This window comes from Dendropsophus ebraccatus, chromosome 2 (genome assembly GCF_027789765.1).
Source record: "Dendropsophus ebraccatus isolate aDenEbr1 chromosome 2, aDenEbr1.pat, whole genome shotgun sequence".
Lineage (NCBI taxonomy): Eukaryota > Metazoa > Chordata > Amphibia > Anura > Hylidae > Dendropsophus > Dendropsophus ebraccatus.
Genome location: NC_091455.1, coordinates 200798964 through 200824632, shown reverse-complemented (window position 1 = coordinate 200824632; position 25669 = coordinate 200798964). Strand labels below are relative to the sequence as shown.

The 25669-nt window shown below is 41.3% G+C and overlaps 1 protein-coding gene across 4 annotated transcripts in view; it reads right to left on the bottom strand.

Annotated features, from left to right (window-relative positions):
- Positions 1-25669, bottom strand: part of MYO3A (myosin IIIA) — a 107530-nt gene that overhangs the window by 67634 nt on the left and 14227 nt on the right. Inside the window, exons 2-11 of one of the 4 annotated variants that reach the window (XM_069959093.1) lie at positions 21038-21220; positions 13670-13804; positions 12574-12678; positions 11426-11525; positions 10509-10585; positions 8113-8258; positions 7576-7641; positions 4848-5003; positions 2004-2103; positions 370-486 (exon numbers count right to left, since the gene is read on the bottom strand). In XM_069959093.1, the coding sequence (XP_069815194.1) occupies positions 370-486; positions 2004-2103; positions 4848-5003; positions 7576-7641; positions 8113-8258; positions 10509-10585; positions 11426-11525; positions 12574-12678; positions 13670-13804; positions 21038-21205 (1170 nt within the window). In that variant the 5' untranslated portion in view covers positions 21206-21220. Of the gene's footprint in view, positions 1-369; positions 487-2003; positions 2104-4847; positions 5004-7575; positions 7642-8112; positions 8259-10075; positions 10195-10508; positions 10586-11080; positions 11197-11425; positions 11526-12573; positions 12679-13669; positions 13805-21037; positions 21221-25669 lie in introns of those variants that run through there. The other 3 variants (XM_069959094.1, XM_069959095.1, XM_069959096.1) reach the window with 3 other exon arrangements.

Genomic DNA, 25669 nt, shown 5'->3' with positions numbered 1-25669 from the left:
GCTGATAAGGACCTAAAAAGTAATTTAAATCTATATTAGGGTATGTGCACACTGAGCAATTCTCGAGGAATTGAAGCAGAAATTTTTCAGGCAGAATTCAAGCAGAATTTAAGCCCCCCATTGACTTCTATAGGATTCCTCTAGCAGATCTGCGGCAGAAAATTCTGCTCTGAAATTCTGCAGTGTGAACAACAGAGCAGAAAACCCATTGAACACAATGGGACTTTGCTCTGTACATTTTTTACGGGAGGAATTTCAAGCTGAATTCCTCCCCTTTTCCTCAGTGTGCACATAGCCTTACTTTCTGACACCAGTTTAAAAAAAATGGTGTGGGTACCCTTTATAGAGGAATATTGAACATGATCAGACCTGTGATGAATAGAGATCCAAACTCCGGAATGGATTGACAGCAATAAGGATATCCCCCACATAGGTGTATATCTGATCCCTGTTGTAACGTTTCTGGAGCTGATCTGTCACAGTATTCTGTAACAAGCAATGAACACCATGCAAACGACAAGTTATAATATTAAAGGTAGAATACGGACATGGAGAGAAAGGAGCTGCTGCGCCTAACACCTGTGGGGTGCAGCAGCTCCTTTCTCTCCATGTCCGTATCTTAAAGGTACAGTAGTGTAGATTTTATTTACAGACAACATTCAGCCTTAACATTCATCAAATCTTGTCTGAATTTAACAGTAAGCTTTACCCAATAGGTTTAAATGGAAACTTTAGCAGGGTTTTTTTTTTTTTTTTTTTTCTTTCTTTGAAATACACCAGTGTCAGAAAGTTATATAACTTTGTAATTTACTTTGATTAAAAAATTTCAAGCCTTTCAGCTGCTGTATGTCATGCAGGAAGTGGTGTATTCTCCCCAGTCTGACACAATGCTCTCTGCTGCCACCTCTCTATGTGAGGAACTGTCCAGTGAAGGAGAGATTTTCTATGGGGATTTGCTGCTTCTCTGGACAGTTCCTGACATGGACAGAGGTGGCGGCAGAGAGCACTGTGTCAGACTGGAGAGAATACACCACTTCATGCAGGACATACAGCAGCTAATAAGTACTGGAAGACTGGATATTTTTAAATAGAAGTAAATTACAAATCAATATACAGTAACTTTCTGACACCAGTTGATTTGTAGGATTTTTTGCCGAAATACCCCTTCAACCTGATGCTGCATTCAGACGTTCAGTGACTTTTAAGGTCCGTGAATGATGTCCGCTATCTACGTCCGTGATTCGTGGAAAAACATCCACGATTGCATCTGTTTTGCATCCATGTCCGTGTTTTTTAAGGATCTCTTCAAAGTTTTTTTTAAATTACACTGATTACATCACATCCGTGTTTTTCATGGACTACACGGATGTTTTTCCATGGATCTCATAGACTTCTATGGGTGAATCCGTGCCATGATCTTGTCCTAATGTATTTTTTCACAAACAGATTGCAGATCCATGGAAAAAAAACAAAAAAACAAAACGGAACATGTGACTAGCCCAATAGAAAGCAATGAGCTATAAAATTGTCCATGATCACAGAAAACTTCAAGGAATGAGTGAATACAGCCTAAAAGTCATAGAGTTCCATCTAAAGTATACAGTATGTAACCACAAAATCAGGAAACTGCAAATAAGGTGGGAAATTTATCAAACATGGTGTAAAGTGAAACTGGCTCAGTCGCCCCTAGCAACCAATCAGATCCCACCTTTCATTTTCCAAAGAGTCTGCGAGGAAAAAGGAATCTGATTGGTTGCTAGGGGCAACAGAGTCAGCTTAATTTCACACCATGGGGGAGATTTATCAAACATGGTGTAAAGTGAAACTGGCCCAGTTGCCCCTAGCAACCAATCAGATTCAACCTTTTATCCCTCACAGACTCTTTGGAAAATGGAAGGTGGAATCTGATTGGTTGCTAGGGGCAACTGAGCCAGTTTCACTTTACACCATGTTTGATAAATCTCCCCCATTTAAAGGTCTAAAATTCCCGGGCAGCAGCCTACCTCATCCAGGACTTCTAAGGTGGCCAGGTCATCCACATCGTTCTGGTTGGTGGTCATAGACTCTCTGAAGATGCCCTTCTTGGTATGAATCCTCTCATGCCTAAACACCAAAACCCAAGTCAATCAAAGAAGTCTTCAAAGTAACCGTCTACAACGTGAATCGGCAGGCGATAAGTACGGACGACTGGCAAAGAACCTTACGAGTTTTACATTCACCGTGTAAGCTACTTTGACTGTGAAATAAATAGAAGATGCTGCTTGAGTTGTTTTCTGGTACACAAGAGAGCGGCAAGGAACGAGTCCAATGTAAAATAGCCTCATTGGGAGTCAAATGATATACTCAGCAGAATACAGCGCAGGTGCTGGCGCCAGGTGCTGTCTGCTAACTGGATGTGCTTTGAATAAATACAAACTCTCATAGAATAAATATGATGGACTGTGATAGAGACTATTGGGGGATTCAATGTAAGGCCGTGTTCACACAATGTTCTTTGAATAAATAACGACTGCAAATAATGTGCAAGCATGGCCAATAGAGATGAGCGAACCTGTGTGTACAGCACACACATCTGCATATTCTGGATTCTAATCCCATATTTCACCTACTGTAGTTTGCTGTAATAAAAGATGTAGTTGTAAGGCCGATTCACTCCTCCTCAATCTTAAAAGAAAAGTCTGGTGAAAATTTTTATTAAAGTACTGTATTGCCCCCCAAAAGTTATACAAATCACCAATATACACTTATTATGGAAATTGCACGTAAAGTGCTTTTTACCCTGCACTTACTACTGCATCAAGGCTTCACTTCCTGGATAACATCGTGATGTCACTTCCTGGATAACATGGTGATGTCACGACCCGACTCCCAGAGCTGTGCGGGCTGTGGCTGCTGGAGAGGATGATGGCAGGGGGATGCTCAGTGTCCCTCCAGTGCCCTGTGTCCCACAGTGACCCCCTGCCATCATCCTCTCCAGCAGCCACAGCCCGCACAGCTCTGGGAGTCGGGTCGTGACATCACCATGTTATTCATGAAGTGACATCACAATGTTATCCAGGAAGTGACATCACCATGTTATCCAGGAAGTGACATCACAATGTTATCCAGGAAGTGAAGCCTGTATGCAGTAGTAAGTGCAGGGAAAAAGCACTTTATAAGCATTTCCCGTAATAAGTGTATATTGGAGATTTGTATAACTTTTGGGGGGGCAATACAATACTTTAATAAAAATTTTTGCCGGACTTCTTCTTTAGGGTACTGTTACACAAAGCAATTATTGGTCGTACTACTGTTACAGCCGATAACAGTTTTGTGTAATAGGTCATGTTTTAAATTAATGATCAGCTGGCATACATGATGTTGGCTGATCGTTGATTTAAATCATGACCAAAAATCCCGAAAAATAATGATATTGATGGTCTGCTGGCGTCGCTTCATGTAATAGAAGTGGTGGCAGCAGACCACCACTCTCTCCTATGGGCACCTCGGATAATGTAATCTGGATGAGCAGGAGGCACCTAGTTAAAGGACAAGTGCCATGAAAAACTTTTTCCCAGTAATTGAAGCACATTACAAAGTTATATAACTGTGTAATATGCTTCAATCACCTATCTGCCTCCCTTCCCTGTCTTTTCCCCCCTCCACCCCCCACCAGGAAGTGTCCTAACTCACACAGACCGTCACCAAGCTCTTCTCTCAGCTCCTTCTCCTGTTACACCAGCCTCCCCCCTCCCCTGCCTTGTCAGGTAACAGGCTTGCTCAGCTCCCATTGGCTGAACAACTGCAAGCCATCACTTGGACTGGGGAGGGGGAGGCTGGTGTAACAGGACCTAGAGCAGCCCTCCTGCTGATGACTCATCCTCACAAGAAGGAGCTGCCTGGTGATGGTGACGACAGTCATTAGGTCTGTGTGAGTCAGGACACTTCCTGGTGGGGGGTGGAGGGGGGAAAAGACAGGGAAGGGAGGCAGATAGGTGATTGAAGCATATTACACAGTAATATAACTTTGTAATGTGCTTCAATTACTGGGAAAAAGTTTTTCATGGCACTCGTCCTTTAAATGCTCGAGTCTCCCATTGATTTCAATGGGGTTCGTTACTCAAGACAAACACTCGAACATTGAAAAATGCTCAACTGGAGAAATGAGCATTTAAGCATTTAAGGGCTTGCTCAACACTATTGAAAGCTCATTTTCTAGGTTACCAACCACCACTCTGCTGTAAGAGCAGAGGTCTAGATGGTGTATATGTAGCTATAATATATATATATATATATATATATATATATATATTATACAGGAATTGCGCCTGCTGGTTGATCTCTGCCATGATCCCCATAGGCGTAATCCTATGGACATTTGTTACTGCTCTGGACAGTTCCTGACATGGACAGAGGTGGCAGCAGAGAGCAATGTGTGAGACTGGAAAGAAAACACCACTTCCTGCAGGACATACAGCACCTGATAAGTACTGGAAGACTTTAGTTTTTTAAATAGAATTAATATACAAATCTGACACTAATTGATTTTAAAAAAAAATCTCTCTGGAGTACCCCTTTAAGACTATAATTTGTTCCACTTATTCAGAGCGAGAAATCTAACAAGCTAAGTAACAAACTTTTCCTTTAGATTATCCCTTCTTATTACTCTGATATAAAACGCAACTATACTTCCACATCTGGTTTATTATAGTTTGTTTCAATTGTAAATTAGTCAGAAAGACGAATCTAAGTGAAACTCCATTTAGTGCAGCATGCGGTGATTAAACCGGACGGCTGGGCTTCCTGTGCGCGCCATTCGCAGCCCATTCATTGATGTTAACCCAATTAAGCAGATCTGAGTTGTTTACCTCTTCTTCTCCATTATGCCCATTTGCTGGTGGATATCTATGAATTCCATTAGCTGCTTTTGAAGTGCTCTTTCATTATGTCTAATTTGCCTAATAAAAGGATGCTCCAAAAGATCACAGACCATGGGGCGCTTCTCAAAATCTTTGGTAAGGCACCTGAAATGCAGAAAAGGAAGGATGAAATATAGAGTTTTACCTTAAAATTTTAACTAGCATAGTCCATATAAATGTCCAGCACAGTATATGAGAGCATGGAGACAATCAGGAGGCTGCAGCACTCGACTGCCATAGTCCATTCTAAGGGCAGGTTTATACTGAGGAATAGGCGAGAAATTGAAGAGGAAAGTTTTCTGCTTGAAATTTCCTCTTCTTCAGTTCTGGATGATTTGGTGCGGAACTCAAGTGGAATTCCATCAGAATTTGAACAGAATGCGAGCGGAAATACAAAGCCCCAATGACTTCTATGGCATTTCTGTAGTGGAATCCGCCCAAAGAATTGACGTGTCAATCCTTCGGGCAGAACATTCCATTCCATGCGCAATTTCTGCAGTGTGAACAACAGAGCGGAAATCCCATTGAACACAATGGGACATTGCTCTGTAGATATTGTACAGGCGGAATTTCAAGCATAATACGTGTAAAATTAAGCACGGATTCCACTTGAAATTCTGATTTTTTACGGGTTTTTAATTCTAAAAATCATCTAGTGTGGCAGGATGGACGGGTTTTAGTTACAAATAACAACATAGTGGCTTATCATCGATGCATTGTTAGTAAATGAGGCCCATAGTGTTTTGAATAAGGGACGTTATTTGCGCGGACGTCAATTTAATGTTGGTGACAATTATTCGTGGACATTATTATGCAAAAATCAGTTTTTCACACATGTATATTTTTTCTTCCACCGTCTTTTCACCATATTTAATACTAAATTCAATGAACCTGCAAAAAAAAAAAAAAAAAGGAACCAAACCCAAAAGGGCCTGAACTGAAATAATGTACCCACACCTGTCATCGTAATGACGGACACCCAAAACGCCAAATGAATGGCGTCATGTTGAGGGGGGGGGGGGGGGGGGGATTTCGAACAGGCAGAAAAAAGTCATGTGAACATAGTCATATAAATATATTTTCACTCAGAAGCAGAAATACAGAGGGAGCTGGGCACTTTGCATACAGCAACAATAGGTATACAGTTACAATATAGCCCTATAATATACATTATACATATGCATAAAAACAATATGCAAAAATCTAAATGCCAAATATACGTGCATAAGCACAAACTCAAACCACCGTCACAAGGTCAGTAGACTGTATAAGTGACGTCTGAAGAGCAGTCCGGATTGGAAATAAACAAGAAACTACTACTTTGAATAGCACTATTTGGATGTGTCCTCAATTCTATTTTGCTTGCAGTAAAACAAAATAGAAAAGTATTGGTCAGGTTTGCATTTGGCCATTTGCATCAGTGCAATAAATATGCAGAACAAACATCAGAATCTGCCGAGTTACCTGAAGAAGAACACTGCAATAATACAACATACAGAGACCATAACTCCATAAAGTAATCAAATGCACTCCAATACAAGGTCTAAGGGTGTGTGCACACTGAGGAATCTGCACGCATGCTATGGTCAGGTGGATTCCACTGTCTACCCAAAGAATGGACATGTCAATCCTTTGGGCAGATGGCGGAATCTGCCTGACCATAGAATGGTGTCTATGAGACAGGACATGAAACAGGTCATGTTTTGAGGATCTCCCATACAAAGAACACCTGTGATAATACCTGTTGGTGGCCATGAGGACCGGAATTGAGAAGCACTGGTCTTAATAGTACTGCCTTAACCTCCACCCAAAATTAATTTGACCCCTATCAACAAGTTTCTCTCCGGCGGATCCATAGGAATGAATAGAGCCGCAGTCAAGTGCCGTACCCACAGCTGTATTCACAAAAAAGAAGCCGGAGCCTGATATGGTGATTGGCCAGGAGGACACAAGTCGGAACCCCTCTGCGATCTCTTACTTGTCAACTATCCTGTGGATAGAGGACTAGTTATATTTGGGTAGACAATCTCTTTAAGGCTGGGTTCACACGTTGCAGTTTTTCTGAGGCTTTTTCCACGATTTTGCAAAACTGGGGAAAAGGTGATCCAGGCTGTCATTACCCAAACTGTGGTTACTACAGAGGTAGATTTTCTAGAATATTTAATTGTCCTAGGCTTGTGAAATCAAAAAGCACCAAATGTTAGGGAATTGCAACATATACAATATGTGTGTAATATATCCAGTTGTAGACACCAGTGTTAGGCAAACCAACCTAACAGACCTGGATTTGGTGTAAACTTTGCAAAACAATAAAATTAGCATGATCCTAAATCTCAAGAAATTTATTTTGGCTGCACTTGCTCATACAGTAAGCTAGGGATGCTTTATGCATCCCTAGCTTACTGTAATAGATTCCCTGAAAATATTTGTCCCTTGCACTACATAACAAGCCAACAGTGCTGATTTGCAGTATTGGTATGCTGCTAAGTGCCATGGGATTTCCTGGGAAGAAATCTTTTGAGACACGATACACCAAAAATGTTCCAGCTCTGGCCAGGAAACCCCATGGCAGTCAGCACATGGCAACGGGCAAAAACTGCATACAATTCCCAGGGTCAGGAAAGTAATATAACAAGAAATGTTTAGTGTATTCTTATGTTTTTATGTTCATACTCACTTGCTAATAAAGTTATTAAACTCTGGTGACCACAGTTCCGGCTGACGCAAAGTCGGAGGTGGGTTCCTGAAAAACAAAAAATGTATGCCGGAACATGTACTGTATATAGTAGGTATTTATCAATACAGTATGTCCCTTCCATTTTGCCCTAATCTGCCAACAAGCTTACATGCAAAGCAATGACTGCAGACATCATGGCGGTAACAGCATGGGTGGCTGCAATAGTAAGAAAACATAAACCATTCAGCTACAGCTGGGGAAGCTGCTAGGTACAGTATGTCCGATCGTTCGTCATTGGAATACCGGTCACTAAAGAAGTTGGATGCAGCCCTAGGGAGTCCTGGATATTATGGATATAGCCTATGGATTGTGGTTGTATACAAGTTTTCAAGGACTCCCTAGGGCTGCATCCAACTTCTTCAGCCACTGGTATTCCAATGACGAATGATCGGACTCAAGCATACTCAGGTTGCGCTCATGTCTGTTCCTTAGTAAATTCAACTTTGATAGAAATTGCTGTAGTAATGGGCACAGTACCTTGGTATTTTAAACAGGGCTCTCATTGGATGTAAGTCAGCAAGAGGAGGATCGCCATCTCCAAGTTCTATGGCTGTAATACCCAAAGACCAGACATCACATCTTGCATCATACGTTGTATCCACTTGCTGTTCACATGCTATGACCTACCAAAAGAACAAAGAAATTCTATTGTCTTTCAATCATGAAAAATACCTTCTGAATCCCCATTGATCGTTCATGTGTGATGACACCTTTGAAGGTTTCTAAACATTTCCATAATTTCAATATGATCAGAGCATCTTAGCAAGTTACGTCCTCCTATCCGCAGTATTCACAGGATAGGGTAGGCGACTGAAGATGGCCGAAGCTTTCTGCAATATCGAGAATGGGGATCCGACAATCCGAGTGGCTGGCCACCCATGCATGCTGCTCCATTCATTCTTAATGGAGCCAACAAAGATAGCCAAAAGCTGCATTAGTCTATCTTAGGATTTGCCATAGTGAATGAATGGAGCAGCAGTGCACAAGAGTGGTCTGCAGCTCTATCCAGCAGGGTCTCGATACTCAAGATCTTGCGTGTCAGACCCACCATGATCTCTATTTCATGGATACTAAGGATAGGGCATAACTTGTCACTGTTCTGGAGATATGCATTAAAAACTTTTTATGCAAACTGGTTCATATAGAAGGGGGTCCCACTGTCACTGCTGCACGCTTTTCTTGGGTTCAGTCTCCTTTCCCCAGTTCTGAGCTGCGGCTTTCTGCTGAAGACTCAAAAAAACTTGTGTGAGATTTTCTCTCTGTCCCCCCTCCCTTCTGAGACAGCTGATGTAAACAGGCAGGCAGTATCTGCAACTCTGTAGTTTCTTTGTAATGCTGGAAGGGTTAATATGAGGTCAAGTTGCTGATGAACTCACTGTGATTATCCCTCCCAGGATTATAAAGAAGCTACAGTGTTGCAGATAAAGCGTGCAAGGGACTTGTTTACATGAGCTGTCTCAGAAGGGAGGGGGGAGGAGGGGGAGACAGAGATAAAAGGTCACACACAAATTTTTGTGTTTTCAGCAGAAAGCAGCAGTTGAGAACTGGGGGAAGGAGACTGAATAGATAATAACAAATATGGAAGGAATTGTTAGTTTCACCATGGGCGGCAACATATCAAAAGTTATGTTTGAGCAGAAAACCCTTTTAAGGGTACGTTCACATGTACCGAATCCGCAGGGGATTTCACGCTGCAAGTTTGCAGCAAAATCTGCTGCGAATTCAGTACTGTGAAGCTAAATGGATCCCATACACGCAGAGGATCCGCTGCATGTATGGGACCCCTTCAGCTTCACAGTACTAAATCTGCAGCGGATTTCACCCCATAAGGGTGCATTCACACGTACAGACTCGCAGCGGATTTGATGGCCCAGATTAGATTTAATGCAAATCTGCAACTTCAAATCGGCTGCAGATCTTCTGCGGATCCTGTACGTGTGAACATACCCTAAATTGCGCGGCTGCCATCTTTACAAGTTCATAATGAATCTCGGTTTGTGAAGTTTGGTTCGCTCATCTCTAGTTATAGCTATTAAACTAACATATGGTAACAATCACTAAAATGTGTCTGGACCAGAGTACCATGGACTTGACCCCCTTCATCCAGATATATTGAGTAGGGATGGTCCGAAACTGCTGAGGTTTGGGTTCGTATGAACCCGAACGCTCGGCATCAGATTCCTGCTGTCTGCCCGCTCCGTGAAGCTGGTGGATACAGCGGGAGGACCGCCTGGAAAACTGGGATACAGCCATAGCCATAGGCTGTATCCCAGTTTTCCAGGCGGTCCTCCCGCTGTATCCACCCTCTCCACGGAGCGGGCAGACAGCGGGAATCATTGCCGTACCGGGTTGGTACGAACCCGAACCGAACTCGGTTCGGACCATAACTAATATTGAGTATTTACTATAAAAGAGAAGCAAGTAATACAATAGAACACACCAGCTGCCACTATGTCCATTGTATCCGGTTATAAAGAAGAAAAATAAAAAAATAAAAGAAATCATTTCCAGTCAGTGGGATGTGCTCCAAAGTGCAATAGGGTTTCTTTTCAAGTCAAGAAAAGGAAACTATTAAAAAAAAGGTCTTAACTCGAAAGACTATGGGGGAGATTTATCAAACATGGAGTAAAGTGAAACTGTCTCAGTTGCCCCTAGCAACCAATCAGATTCCACCTTTCATTTTCCAAAGAGTCTGTGAGGGATGAAAGATGGAATCTGGTTGCTAGGGGCAACTGAGCCAGTTTCACTTTACACCATGTTTGATAACTCTCCCCCTTTGTTCTTTTTAGAAAGGACGTAAGAACAAGCATTGCTCTAGATCTGTCAATAACGTTACCTACAATGAAATCAATTGATAAAAAATTGTGACCAACCTCTGGGGCCATCCAGAAGGGGGTCCCCACTGACGTATTCCTATGGAGACGAGTGTTAGTTAGCTGTGCTGATACACCTGCAGGAATTGTTCAATGTTAATATCCATGATACAGGTCTATAAGCTAAGAAACTAGCTACTACATAAAAGAGTAAAAATAATAATAATAATAATAATAATAATAATAATAAATAACTGACATGTCAGTTTTCTGCGGCCGGAATTCAGTGAATTCTGGCCGCAGAAAGACCTGTCAGTTCACACAGTGAAGCGAGCGGCTCCGGCGGCTCGCTTCACTGTGCGCTATGGGAAGCTCTGATGCGGGCGCGCACTGATGTGCACGCATCAGAGCTCTGCGGCCGGACAGATCATTTGGCCGGTACTTAAGTACCGGCCACGATGATCCGGGCACAGACCGGCCGTTCCGTGACCTGGCCGGGGTCACGGAACGGCCGGTCTGATACGTTGTGTGAACATAGCTTTAAAGTGTAGCTGTCGCTTTAACATAAACCTCTGACACGTTGTAAATATATTCTGTATACCCCTGACACATTCTAGATATATTCTGTATACCCCTGAGACGTTGTAGAAATATTCTGTATACTTGTGACATATTGTAGACATATTCTGTATACCCCTGACACATTGTAGACATATTAATGGGGGAGTTTTATCAAAGATGGTGTACAGTGAAACTGGCTCAGTTGCCCCTAGCAACCAATCAGATTCCACCTTTCATTCCTCACAGACTCTTTGGAAAATGAAAGGTGGGATCTGATTGGTTGCTAGGGGCAACTGAGCCAGTTTCACTTTACACCATGTTTGATAAATCTCCCCCATTCTGTATACCCCTGACATGGTTCATCCTTAAATATGTTTTATTTTGGGTGAAGTTTTAACAATAATTCGCACACTTACCAAAATCCACCAGTTTGACCCCTCCCTCTGTAGTCAGCAGGATATTGTTTCCCTTCACATCCCGGTGAATTGTCTTATGGCTATGTAAATGATGAAGGCCCTTTTAGAAAATAATAATTTCAAACAACAGGAGAATCAGTAGAGTAACATACAACTTTGTCTACCCATATATACTATACAAGACATTGTTTCTTTACATACACTGTGCTCTTCACAGGAGAGGTGGAAGGATCTATAGGAAAGGGCAATGGGCTCCTCTCCCTGGTTATGCATATTGCAATGTTCTGTTTCCATTTGCAAAAGGCAGCCAAAGCTATGAAGCCATACACTACTTAAAGGGTATATATCACCTCAAATGCACCCGCCATTACCGGAAGGCGGCAGTCCTGAAAGACAACTATCCTTTTAACGGTGTGGGTGCATATCCTTTACAGTAGCCTCCTTCTTATCATCATAAATAATATATCATATCATATAATATAGATAGTAAAGTTGAAACTTAAAGTGACTCTGTACCCACCAACTGCCCTTCCAAACCATTTGTAAAGTCGGATAGCTGCTTTTAGGATTTCTCCCATTCATCACTTGTCTGAACACTGCACATGGGCCTTAATAATGCAGCACGTGTGCAGTGTTCAGACAAGTGATGAACAGGAGAAATCCTTTTAGAGGCATTACTAATGATGAAGAGGGCGGGAAGCAAGAAAAGAAAGGCAGTGCAGGCCTAGGCCACGCCAATTTGATACAGGGCTGCAAGTTTTTTTTAGAAAAACAACTGCATCACCTGTCAAACGGACCCCAGGACAGATCTTAGATTAAAAGCAGTGATCCAATGGTACAAGCGGTGTGTGTGTGTGCCTTTAAAAAATATCTTTAAAACTTTCGCGTACAACTTTGAAATAAGCAATGTGACATTTTCTGGTGACACATTCCCTTTAAGTTATAGTCTACTTCACAAACAGCAGTGCACAGTATATACTATATAGTATCTCTCTCTCTCTCTTCTGTAGACCTAGCCAGAATGATAAAATTATTTCCTTTCCAATATACACATAAACTCATAGGATAATGCGATCGCTATCCTGCTGCTACGTACTCCATCTAGCCTTATAACAGAGCTCTATATAAATGAATATTACACCTCTCACCATAAGAGCTTCATGCAGAATATAAGCAATGATGGCTTCATTCATTCTTTCTCCTCTCTTCAAAAGACCTTTGGCTAAATCGGTTACAGATCCTCCAGTACACAACTGCAAAGATAGAATCATGATTTAAAGGGACTGTACAGTCAAGAGCTCAAACATTATATACTGTATATATAAGTACTTAGAGGATATTGTTATGTGTTCTTTATTTCCCTTACATCTTGCCGCTTGGCTGCTTTTTAGTTCAGTTATATTAGGGAAGAGCTGTGACCTGTGACTACTGCTCAGCTACAGTGCACACAGGGGTTTGGGCTAGTCTATGACACACCCCCTGTCTTCTTATTGGTTTAGGCTGCTTCTTTCTCCCGCCCCTACAGCTCTGTGTATAACATAGGTATGTCACATGCTCACCAGTAAGTCCCCAGACTGGACATGGCATGATGACGTGTACAAAACGGCATCAGTGGTTTGGGGGTGAGTACTCGCTGGTACAGATTCGCTTTAAGTAGGATCTTTGGAAACTTGCTTGTAGGAACTAGAAGCTGAAAATGAACTTGGCCTAAGACTAGTACAGGACCTAACAGGAGAAAGCTGTAGATGCACTCGTTACCCTAGTCGAGCCAGGACTAACTAGAAACTTCCAGCTCTCTGAGGAGAGAGGGTCGGACTTGGGATTGGTTCTAATGTGGAAAGGGGTTAAACATGGTAGAGTTCTCCCTCAGACCGCACTTCATATTGATACTGCTTGTACGAAGGTCATGTGACCAAACTCCTTATATCCTTGACATGTGACCACCAGTTGTGGTAAATATAAAGTACCATTAGGCTGGGTTCACACTACGTATATTTCAGTCAGTATTGTGGTCCTCATATTGCAACCAATTGGATTGGTTTTGGTTGCAATATGAGGACCACAATACTGACTGAAATATACGTAGTCTGAACCCAGCCTCAATATGGGAGGAGTGAGAAAGAATTGTAATCATTGTAAAAAGTTTCTCTCAGCTTGTAATACCCAAAGCAGACAACAGGTTAGCATGAGCCTAAAGCACAAGGGACAAGGTTTAATATAGTATAAAAAAAACTGATTACAAACCTCCAAGACTAGCCAGAGCTGATCCCCGGTCTTAGAGTCTTTCTTGAAATACATTCCATAGAACTTGACAACATTTGCATGGTCAGATAAAGCCTTTAGGATGTTGTATTCTGCTTCAATCTCCTCATCAATATCCTCCTGAAATGACGTAAAAAGAGTCAAATATTGCTCTCAAACAGCTCAAACACAGATTTCTTTGTCTTCAGTACAAAGCAGTAGGATCAGAACTGGGAGAAGGACACTGACTGGATAATAACAAGTATAGAAGGAATTGTTAGTCTCACCATAGGCAGCAACATATAAAAAGTTATGTTTGACAGGAACACCCCTTTAAAGTCAGCTGACCAGATCCCTGACACTGGGTGAATGAGCATTAACCAATCAGGGTCAAACTTATTATGCCACGCCCCCACCTGCTCAACACAAGCTACAGGGGAGGAAGGAGGGGTTAGAGGATGCACAGTAGGAGACACTGAATATGGGGGATGGAGGGTACTTGGGCAGCTACAGAGGGGGGAGGGAGGTATACAGTATAGGGACTACCTGCAGAGGAAGATGCATATGTGGTGTCCCACCACTGGTGCTGTATAGAGCACCTGAGTAAGTCACTCTTTCAGGTTCACCAGTGGTAGTACTGTGTTTTATCCGCTAACTGTTGAACAGCTGAAGTCACAAAGGCTTAACTGTTTATGTCATGTGTTGTATTGCTGACTAGTCAGAGGTGCTTCTTTTCTTTGTACTTACCTTACGGGCCTACTACTGTTCCGGCTCCCACAGAGGTTCCCTTTGGTCCGCCAAGAAGCCCAGATCACCCTACATATCTCCATGTACCGGCGGACATTCCCCAACCTGACTCTGGGATCTCCTAAGAAGATGGAATTCTTCGAAGATCCACCAGATCCAACAAAGGTAAACCACTTGAGCACTACCGAGACCTGGATTTTGATTAGTTGCCCCTCGATTTAGGCCCCTTGAAATGTTTCCTGTTCTTTGATTGCAGTGTACATAGATAAGTTAGTTTAGTTTAGGTGTTGATATAAGCCATGGACTTATGGACTTCTACATTGTATATATGTTGCCCTCAGAGACTTCTGATGACCAGTTCCAGTTGTTTACAAAGTTTATACACTATGCACAATCTCACCATTGCCTTCTGCACTGTTCCAGAGTTATTTATATTGTTATATATACTGTATATCTATTTATATTAATATATTGCTTTGTTTAACCGATGCTGTGCTCACCTTGTCTCATGACTTCCTCTCGGTTCAAGAGGGGGAGTATGTGCTTTCGCCAGTAGAGCACCAGAGTAAGTCACTCTTTCAGGTTCACCAGTGGGATATGTATTACTGTGTTGTCCCCCACTAGGTGTTTCTACTGTTTGGTTTTACCTGTTGCACAACTGAAGTCACAAAGGGTTAAGTGTTTATGTCACGTGTTGTATTGCTGACCAGTCAGAGGTGCTTATTTTCTCTTATCCTATCCTATCCTATCTCTTCTCTCTCACACACACTGAGCCCCACCACTCACAGGAGGGTTCAGTTTTAGCCCCTGTAGGAGAAGTTATTTCCTGGTAGAAGGAAGTTGGGAGTAAGTAGTTGGAGGTCTAAGCGGACGGATGTGTGAGAGACTAGCTTCTTACAAAGTTTTCCTGCTAGACACTAAAGTAACTATGCAGTGTTAAGCTAAACTTAGAGGAGAGAATCCACCTTGTAAAACCTTTGTCCACAGCAGGAACCTCTCTAAAAAGTGCAGGGCAGTATCCTGAAGCAAGAGGAACTGACCCCAGTAGGACAAAGCTACCATGCAAAGGTCTACGTATCCTACTACACAGTACAGGGCGACTGGGAAACCTTGCATGTCTGCTAAACCCAGATAACCAACGACTGGGGCTCGCATTACCCACCTAGGACAGGTATCTCGCACTTAGGGAGCATAAGGAGGTTCAGAGCCACTCCTCTCCTCTTCTTCTCTGTACTACAAAGCACTTTCTACTTCCACAAGCACTGGTTACTTCTGTGTCAGAACCAACGTTTCAACGTTTCAAGATTTGCACTACTGTATCACGTGTACTGTTAAACACACGTCTTACAGTAAGGAGTTATATTTTATAACTAACCGCATAGGACTCTGGTCAAATCTGTCAGCACCTGCACCCACACACCACCGTATACTTTGCTTTTACCCCTTTCTGTGAGTAGCGGTACCAACAACCCGGGTCGGTCTTCTACCACTCCAGGCTACCGTGACAAGTGCCCAAGTGACCCTAAACACTCCTTGAAGCTGTGATAAAGACGGAAACGTTGAAACGCGTTGCTGTGCACGCTCTACTTTTATGTGGATTTATTCATGCTTGCTATTAATAAAGGATCGTCATTTTGGGAAATGGAGTGCCATGAACTTTTTATCTTGGAACTCCTGGAAGTTACCGACCATTGGGGATAGTATACTGGCCAAAGCAGGTTACCGCATCATAACACTGCGACAGCGACCCATCCATCCACCAAATATCCAATCACATATACAGAATGGGGGAAGAACTACAGGGGGAGGAAGATATACAGTATAAGGGAAGAACTACAGAGGGGGGGGGGTGTATAGAGTATGGAGGAGGAACTACAGAGGGGGGTGTATACAGTATGGGACTTACTTGAAGGGGGGGGGGGGGGTATACAGTATGGGGACTACCTGTAGAGGAGTATGTATATAGTACGGGGGAACAACTACAGAGGGGGGAAGGAGGTATAAAGAATGAGGGAAGAAATATAGAGGGGAAGGGAGGCATACAGTATGGGGACTGCCAGTATAAAGGGCATGTATACAGTATGGGAGGTGCTTACTGCAAAGGGGAAAAGTATACAGTATGGGGGAGCCTTATTGCAGTGGGGGGGGGGGGGAGTATAGAGTATGGGAGGCCTAACTACAAGGGAACATACAGCCACTGTACATGATGTATATGTGCACTGTATAGTAGTAGTTAGTAGCCGCTATATATGTTATTATGTCCTTTATAGTAGTAGTTAGTTGCTGCTATATATGTTATGTCCTGTATAGTAGTAGTTAGTAGCCACTATATATGTTATTATGTCCTGTATAGTAGTAGTTAGTTGCTGCTATATATGTTATTATGTCCTGTATAGTAGTAGTTAGTAGCTGATATATATGTTATTATGTCCTGTATAGTAGAAGTTAGTAGCCACTATATATGTTATTATGTCCTGTATAGTAGTAGTTAGTTGCTGCTATATATGTTATGTCCTGTATAGTAGTAGTTAGTAGCCACTATATATGTTATTATGTCCTGTATAGTAGTAGTTAGTAGTTGATATATATGTTATTATGTCCTGTATAGTAGTAGTTAGTAGCTGCTATATATGTTATGGCCTGTATAGTAGTAGTTAGTAGCTGATATATATGTTATTATGTCCTGTATAGTTGTAGTTAGTTTCTTCTCCACAACAAAATAAAAGTACTGAATTCATTTTTAAAGTGTCCAATAATTCCAATCTGAATGAGCGACATAATATTTTATTACCAAAGTTTCCCCTTGAGCGATAACTCTGTTAGTATGAGCGTGTCTCCTGAACCAGCAACACACTAAATGAAGTTTAAAGGGCGAATGTCCATCAACGTCTGCCTCCTGTTACATTTCATTCTGCTGGGACCGCGGCTCAGGAGAAGATGGAGAAAATTAATAGTATTTTCTATGACATTTCACAAAACATAATCTTTATCAGTAAATAACATTTACTCCACAGGTCAAAACACCTAATTCTACGTTCCTGAAAATCCTTAACACCTATCACATATATCTGCTATAGGGATGGGTTCTGTCTGAATAGTTATGTTTCTCTGTATAGAGATAAATAGATAGATAGATAGATAGATAGATAGATAGATAGATAGATAGATAGATGTGTGGTATCCCACCACGGGTGTTACTAGTTTATACACCCCTTGCAAAAGTCTGAACTTCAAGTAAAATGGTAATGAAGTTATGCCTAAGTTTTACCACTAGATGTCGCTACTATTTGTATATGCACTTGTATATTGCACAGCTGTAGTGAATAAGGAGTTATTGTCTGTTTGTAATCTGCACACCAATAAGTGCTCTTCTCTTTTCTTCACCTATGTCTAGTCTCCTTCTTTTCTCTGCACTTTCTTCTCCACCACTCACAGGCGGTATTACACACCCTGCAGGAAGTTGTCACATGGGGAGAGGAAGTACACACCCACACTTATTCTAGTCTAGTCGGGAGTGTGGTAACGGACAGACGTATTGACAGCCCAGAGACTCTACTTTTCTTCCAAGCAACACTTACCCTCGTTATGCAGTGCTAAACCACTCAGGAGAGGACAAGTCAGAAATCACCTCAACCTACGCCGTGAACTTCTCTAACAGTGCAGGACAGTATCCTGAACCAAGAGGAACTGATCTGGATAGAGAAAAGTTGCTACAAGACTACGCCTTCTATCTCGCAGCGCGGGTGTAACCAGGTAATTTGGCCACCCTGGTCAACTCAGGTAACAAGGTCTGGGGCTTGTGTCACCCTAGGAGGACGGGTCACCCAACACTGGGTGACAGGTGGTACAGCGAAAACAAAGGTCGAAACACGGGCACAAGTAGTCTTCTACTTTCAAGTATTCTTCAGTATTCTACTTCTTCCTTTTCCAAAGTTCCGGCAGAGCACACTTCTATCCTGGGTTGGGACTCTCGGCACAAACTCCTCTCTACTACTCTCAACTCACTCTACTTCTCAGCACACAGCCAAGTCAGCACAGCTCTTCTGCTCCAAAAGCTCTTAACACAGATTGTGTCTAGTCAAGTCAGAAGTCTATTATCAGCTACTGTACTATGTATTTCTAAAGTAATGAAGATTCTTTTTATGGTAACAGGACTCAGTGGTTATTATTCCGGCACCTACACAGTCATTACACCAACCTTGGGTCATCTCCTCTTTCTGTGGGTGGTGGTACCGATAGTCCAGGTGGGTCACAACTCCACTTCGGACCACTGTGATAAGTACCCAAGGGACCCCCAGGGTATAGCTAGCCACTGTAAAATAAAAGCAGGTGTGCCCCCAAATCTGTATGCCCAACTGGCACTGGCGTCACGACAACATACCATCTGGCTGAGCTATATTACGACCAACCACCACCATAGTGGCTTCACACAGCACAATCTGGCAAGTGACCGGTCGACAGTAGCACTCCACAGAATGATAGGTAGATAGATAGATACTGTAGGTAGGTAGATAGATAGATAGATAGATAGATAGATAGATAGATAGATAGGAGATAGATAGATAGATAGATAGATAGAAGATAGATAGATATGTAAAGATGTTCCGCAGCACACCAGCATATGTGTAAAAGGTGATTTATTCCAAAAAATACAGAGTAGTACAAAAGATGCGACGTTTCGACCTCCTCACAAGATCATTATCAAGCATAGTGGGAGTGTCTCAGTGATGTCATTTTATATCCAACACATTGGTATAATTAGTGATGTCATAGATTGATTTGCATACAAAAACAAATAGACATACAGAGTGAAATCAAGTGCAAAATGAGTGACATCTGAGATCCAGAGATCACTAGTGTATATATACACACAGTAAGTGCTGTGTAAAGTGCGTTGTGCATCGCTCGATAATGAGCTGTCATAAATTCATAAAGTCCATAAAGGGTTACAGAGAGGTCGGGGGCACTCACCACCGGTGGCGTGACTTAATGGAGAGATACTGCAAGGAGCACGAGGAGCACAGAATGATAGGTAGATAGATAGATACTGTAGGTAGGTAGGTAGATAGATAGATAGATAGATAGATAGGAGATAGGAGATAGATAGATAGACAGATAGGAGATAGATAGATAGATAGATAGATAGATAGATAGACAGATAGGAGATAGATAGATAGGAGATAGATAGATAGATAGGAGATAGATAGATAGATAGATAGATAGATAGATAGATAGATAGATACTGTAGGTAGATAGATAGAAGATAGATAGATAGATAGGAGATAGATAGATAGATAGATAGATAGATAGGAGATAGATAGATAGATAGATAGGAGATAGATAGATAGATAGATAGATAGATAGATAGATAGATAGATAGATAGATAGATAGAGAGATAGGAGATAGATAGATAGATAGATAGATAGATAGATAGATAGATAGATAGATAGAAAGATAGATGATAGATATATAGATAGATAGATAGATAGATAGATAATAGATAGATAGGAGATAGATAGATAGATAGATAGATAGATAGATAGATAGATAGATAAATAGATAGATAGAAAGATAGATAGATAGATAGATAGATAGAAGATAGATAGAAGATAGATAGGAGATAGATAGGAGATAGATAGGAGATAGATAGATAGATAGATAGGAGATAGATAGATAGATAGATAGATAGATAGATAGGAGATAGATAGATAGATAGAGAGATAGGAGATAGATAGATAGATAGATAGATAATAGATAGATAGGAGATAGATAGATAGATAGATAGATAGAAAGATAGATAGATAGGAGATAGATAGATAGGAGATAGATAGATAGGAGATAGATAGATAGATAGATAGATAGATAGATAGATAGATAAATAGATAGATAGATAGGAGATAAATAGATAGATAGATGATAGATAGATGATAGATAGATAGATAGATAGATAGATAGATAGATAGATAGATACTGTAGATAAACAGACAGATACATAGCCAGATAGATAGATAGATAGATAGATAGATAGATAGATAGATAGATAGATAGATAGATAGGAGATAGATAGATAGGAGATAGGTAGATAGATAGATAGATAGGAGATAGATAGATAGATAGATAGATAGATAGGAGATAGATAGATAGATACTATAGATAGACAGACAGATACATAGCTAGATAGATAGATAGATAGATAGATAGATAGATAGATAGATAGAAATATATGAGTATTCAGTTGAAAATTTGTGCACTGTACATGTATATTCTACAATACAATATATTAAATAGTGGATTCAGTGGATCCCAGAAAGACCCATAAGTTAATGGGATCCATCAGCAGCAAGATCCATTGTATAATGGGGTGGTCACAATCACAGTCACTGTAATCACTTCCAAACAGAACCTAAGGCACCAATGTGAACAGAGCCCTATCCTAGCTTCTCTTATATAAGATTTGGCCACTACTGATGAATGGAGAAGTTATAGATAAATAGATACATGCAGCAGAGCCGCACATAGTAAATTCTAGACACAAGACAGAGGTTTGGGGTACAATAGTAGATGAGCACTGCCATTCTGTAATGTTATACTCATTATAAGATATTGTAGCTTCAGTTACCTACATGAAATGGATCCATGATCTTCACAGCCGCTTTGCTTCCATTTTTCTTATTCACAACTTTAAAGACTTTACCGTATGTTCCTTTACCAATAGTCTCGATTATTTCCCAAGTGTCAGAAGGGTCTGGAAATCCATCGAATATCATTGACTTACCACGGAATGAAAACATTTTCAGTGAAACAGCCTTAAAAATAAATAAATAAACATAAAAAAGTTGCTATACTATGTAATATCTACAGGATAGAATCTCATTTGATTAGACATAATAATCACATGGTACAAGGACGAGTTCTAGAACTTTCATGTGTCTGTTTCTCACCATTTCCAATGCTTGCTGTCAGGGAATGGAATTGTTTTCATCTGAACCCTTTGTCCTGATCAGATCCCGGTGACCCAGGTATACAAGCAAAGAGAAGCAGACTGTGAGCTTCTTCCAGCAGGACAGCTCAGGTTTTCAGACTTTGGTGCAAACAATGATTGTTTGCTGTCACTGAGAGCAAGCGGCAGAGGCGTAATGTGAAGCTTCTGGCTCCCGATATAAAACAATCACCCGGTTTTCAGACCCAGCACTCTATCCCCTACAGGGGATAAATGCTAATGGGGGGGGGGGGGGGCAACTCCTTAAAGCTTTTCACACCAAAAATAACCAATAAGACCCTTCAAATTTAAAGTGTCATTGTCTGTTTTTTTTTGGCAGAAATCTATTGATTTTAAGAAACTTTGTAATTGGGTTTATTAGTCAAATATGCCATTATCTGCATTCAAAAAGATTTTCCCCAGGTTCCCCCTCCCTTCCTCCTCTTTCTCATTCACTGCTTATTATCAGGAAATCTGGACTCTTTTACATCAGTCGGGCCCTGTGTAACCTATGGAGAGAGGAGGGGGGAGGAGAGAGATTAGTCGCCAGCAGAGAGCAGAGAACCAAGGATTACACAGTGGGAGCTGTGTGAAAGCTGTATTCAGAGGTCAGAGAGGTCAGTGCTGACTTCAGAGGAGAAAGCCCGGTGATGTAGCTGTAAATTAACTCTTTGTTGTCCTGTTTTGGTGCTACATCTCCCTCAACCCCTCCCCTCTCCATAGAGAACCATGAAGACAGAGGGGGAGAGTTTCAAACTGCTTTTTCATGATAAAAATGCATTTTTCTGCTAATAAACCCAATTACAAAATTTCTTAAAATTGCCTGTACTATTGATTTCTGCAAAACAAATGTAAACGACAGTGACACTTTAAGGATGTTCACATGTTACAAAGATGCATTCAACTATCACTGTTATTTCAAACAATTTATCTCCATGTGACACTTATCTGATTCCTAACATATTTATAAGTCACTTCCTATACCAAAAAAGTTGTGGCCACTAGGTGTCCCACTTCTCTGCAACCTGCAGCCCACTGACTGTTGCTAGACTCAGTCTGTCTCTAGTTACAAAGACACCAGGATGAGACAAAGGACGGTCTCAGATACTTCTATGTGCAGGAGAAGGGAAGAGTCTGAGATATATACTTGTAATCTGTGAGCCATTCTGCCTTTTTTTAGCAGGTCCATACTGAATTAAAGTTTCACTCTCAGTAGTTTAGTGCTCAACGTAACCTCTTCTCTGCTGCTGTTTCTTTCATTTAACCTTGCAAAGCCAGAGCATTAGTAAGTCTTCTTTCTTCTCCCATCTATAGTAGTTTACTGTAAGTCATCCTTCATCACAACGCAGAGATGTGTCATGACATAACACAGAGAAATATACTCTGTACTATGACTTGCCAGACAACTAAGGGAAAGGAAGTGCCTCTGCGTGTACTACTGGCAAACTAAGCCCTGGTGCCGCTCCTTGAAGGGATTGAGAAATAGCTGTGTACCATGGAGGAGAGTCAATAACAGCAATGAGAGTCCAAAAAACACCTTGTCACTACATTAAAGGGTTAATCTAACAAAACCATTCAGGTTTTAAGAAAAATCCTTTGAAACAGACGCTTGAAAGTAGACGTCCCAATCCGAGTAAAGCTTGGCTACTCCAGATAATAGGAATTAGTAGCGTGATAGTTGTTTCCTGGTATCACAGTTTAGTGAGTACAATCTGAATCCATAATTGCCGGATAATTACTCATTACACGTGATGCCGCCATAATGAAAGCAGATTAGGAAAATTAATGGTTGTATTATTTCAGTTTTTTTTTTTTTTTTTTAGGGTTGCCATCCCCCCAGGCATTCCTGTATTTTCAGGAATAATAAATTGCAGTCTAAAATTCCTGCAGAATATACAACGACCGCTGTTCTTCTCCGTCCTTTGGTTATTTCTCTTTTCATTAATTGACCTTAATTGTTTTTAAAGTGACTGTCCACCTTTTAACACCATGTTCTCTTTCTAATATTCTATATCAGTCAAGGCTACGTTTACGGAGCTCCAAACCCCCTGAATATACTTAGAGAATATACTTTGCCATGTACTCAAATTGCAATGCTTAAATGGGGTATTCCAAGATTAAATAAGTTGTCCCCTATCCACAGGCTAGGGGACAAGTAAGAGATTGCGGGGAGGTCCAACCTCCATAACCCTAACCGATCTTCGTAATGGCCCACGGCTCCTTTGTTTTCAATAGAGATGTGGGTAAGGTGCGGCTTTCTCCGGCAGCTCCATAGAGAATGAATGGAGCCGCCAGAAAGAGGAGAGTACGGCACCCAGCTCACTCCATCGCTCCATAGGAATGAATAGAGCCGCGGGTCATATACCATACCCCCTGGCGATCTCGGTATTGGTTCCTTTGTTTTGAATTTTTGAATAAAGCCGTGGGCCGATACCGAGATCACCGGTGGCGGGGAGAAGGTGGGCAAAGGTCGGACCCACCGCAATCTATTAAATTGGAATACCCCTTTGAGTCATAAATATTTATATATTTTTTTGCCATGCTATAAATAAAAATACCCAACTTTATTTTTTTTTGTTGCGCTCCCCATAGTAAGAAGCTGGAATAGAAGCTGGGTTTCTTTCGCCCATGTGAACATACCCTTATACTTTTTGCTTTTGGTCCCATTCCTGAAAACTAGTAATCCTAATCAGAGAAACGTAGCTGGCTTCTTGCAAAAACAGCGCCACCCCTGCCCTCAGGTTGTGTGGGGTATTACAACTTGGCTCCATTGACATCAAAGAAACTGAGCTGTAATACCAAACATTGACCAAGGACAAGAGTGGCGCTGTTTCTGGAACCCCACCTCTTTGTTTTCTTATCCTGTTTAAAGTGTTATGTAACTAGCTATTGGCACGTGTTACACAACTGGCGGAGGTCTCTCTCACATGGTTAAACTGAGGTCAGTACAGCTGATACTCAGCAATGACATCTGATGATCTTCTAGATATGACCACATCCCCAGGTGCATGTGTAAGTGAGAACAGTTCATGGCAGGTTTGTGTGCGGAGGCTTCTTACTACTCCTTACTGGAGCCACTATAACGCATCCCTGTTCAAGTATCTAATATCACAAATACATCAGTCCTTCCAGCTAAGAGGACACTTCAGCTCTGTAATTCCCATAATTCATACCATATGCATTTATACCGTATACATTATAATAGCTGTCTGTTTTCAAGATCTGAAGGCATTAATAATCCCTTTGCTATGTATTGTATTCCTATGTCAAACACATTGCAGGAGCCACTGAGGCCTATAGAACTCCAATGAGTCATCTTGCAATTATAAAGCTTAACCTAATGGTGTAGAAAATATCTTATGTATACTTGCACAACGACACTCATTTTGTATTCACACTGAATTTTAAGTGTCTGTGGGTGGATATTAAAAAAAAAAATCTCAAGTTTTCCACTGCTTATCAGCTGCTGTAAGTCCTGGAGGAAGTAATGCATTCTTTCCAGTCAGACACAGTGCTCTCTGCTGCCGCCTCTGTCCATGTCAGGAACTGTCCAGGGCAGTAGCAAATCCCCATAGAAAACCTCTCCTTCTCTGGACAGTTCCTGTCTCGGACAGAGGTGGCAGCAGAGAGCCTATAACAGCTGCAGTCTATAGAAACAGACTCTATATACCAGGATTGCAACTTTAAATCACTCAAGTTTTTGTTATGTTAAACATTCTTTTAAAAAGTTTTTTTTTTTTTTTTAATTACATCTTATTAGAAATGATGAATAATTTGGTTAGAAATTCATCAGATGAATAATTAATTTTGCAAAAAAATCTAATTAATTTGAATATACTAATCTTGCAATTTGCTGTGGCCAAAGCAGTATAGAAGCAGGGACACCTGTTTAAGACAGGGATCCCTGCTCCTGTACTTACTGAGCAGTGAAGAATACGCTGCACGACTGCTATTCAGCTCACACACGCTGGGATGTCCACAGAGCACCCATTCGAATGATTGGCCTCAAAAGGTAATTGGTGATGCTTTATGCATTGCCGCATACTCCTTACACATGCTGAGTCAGGTGATCTGCAACAAGTCCAGCAGGTGTTTACTAAACAGGGAGGCTATCATGTCTCCTGCTAAGTACACAATTTTCATTGAAGGTTGCTTTTGAAACCACATAGAAGATCAGGGACTCATATCATTCTGACAGGGGTCCCTGTTCCTGTACAGTGAGCAGCAATATTGATTGTTGCTTACTGTCTGCTGCAGTGTTTAAACAAGCGATAAG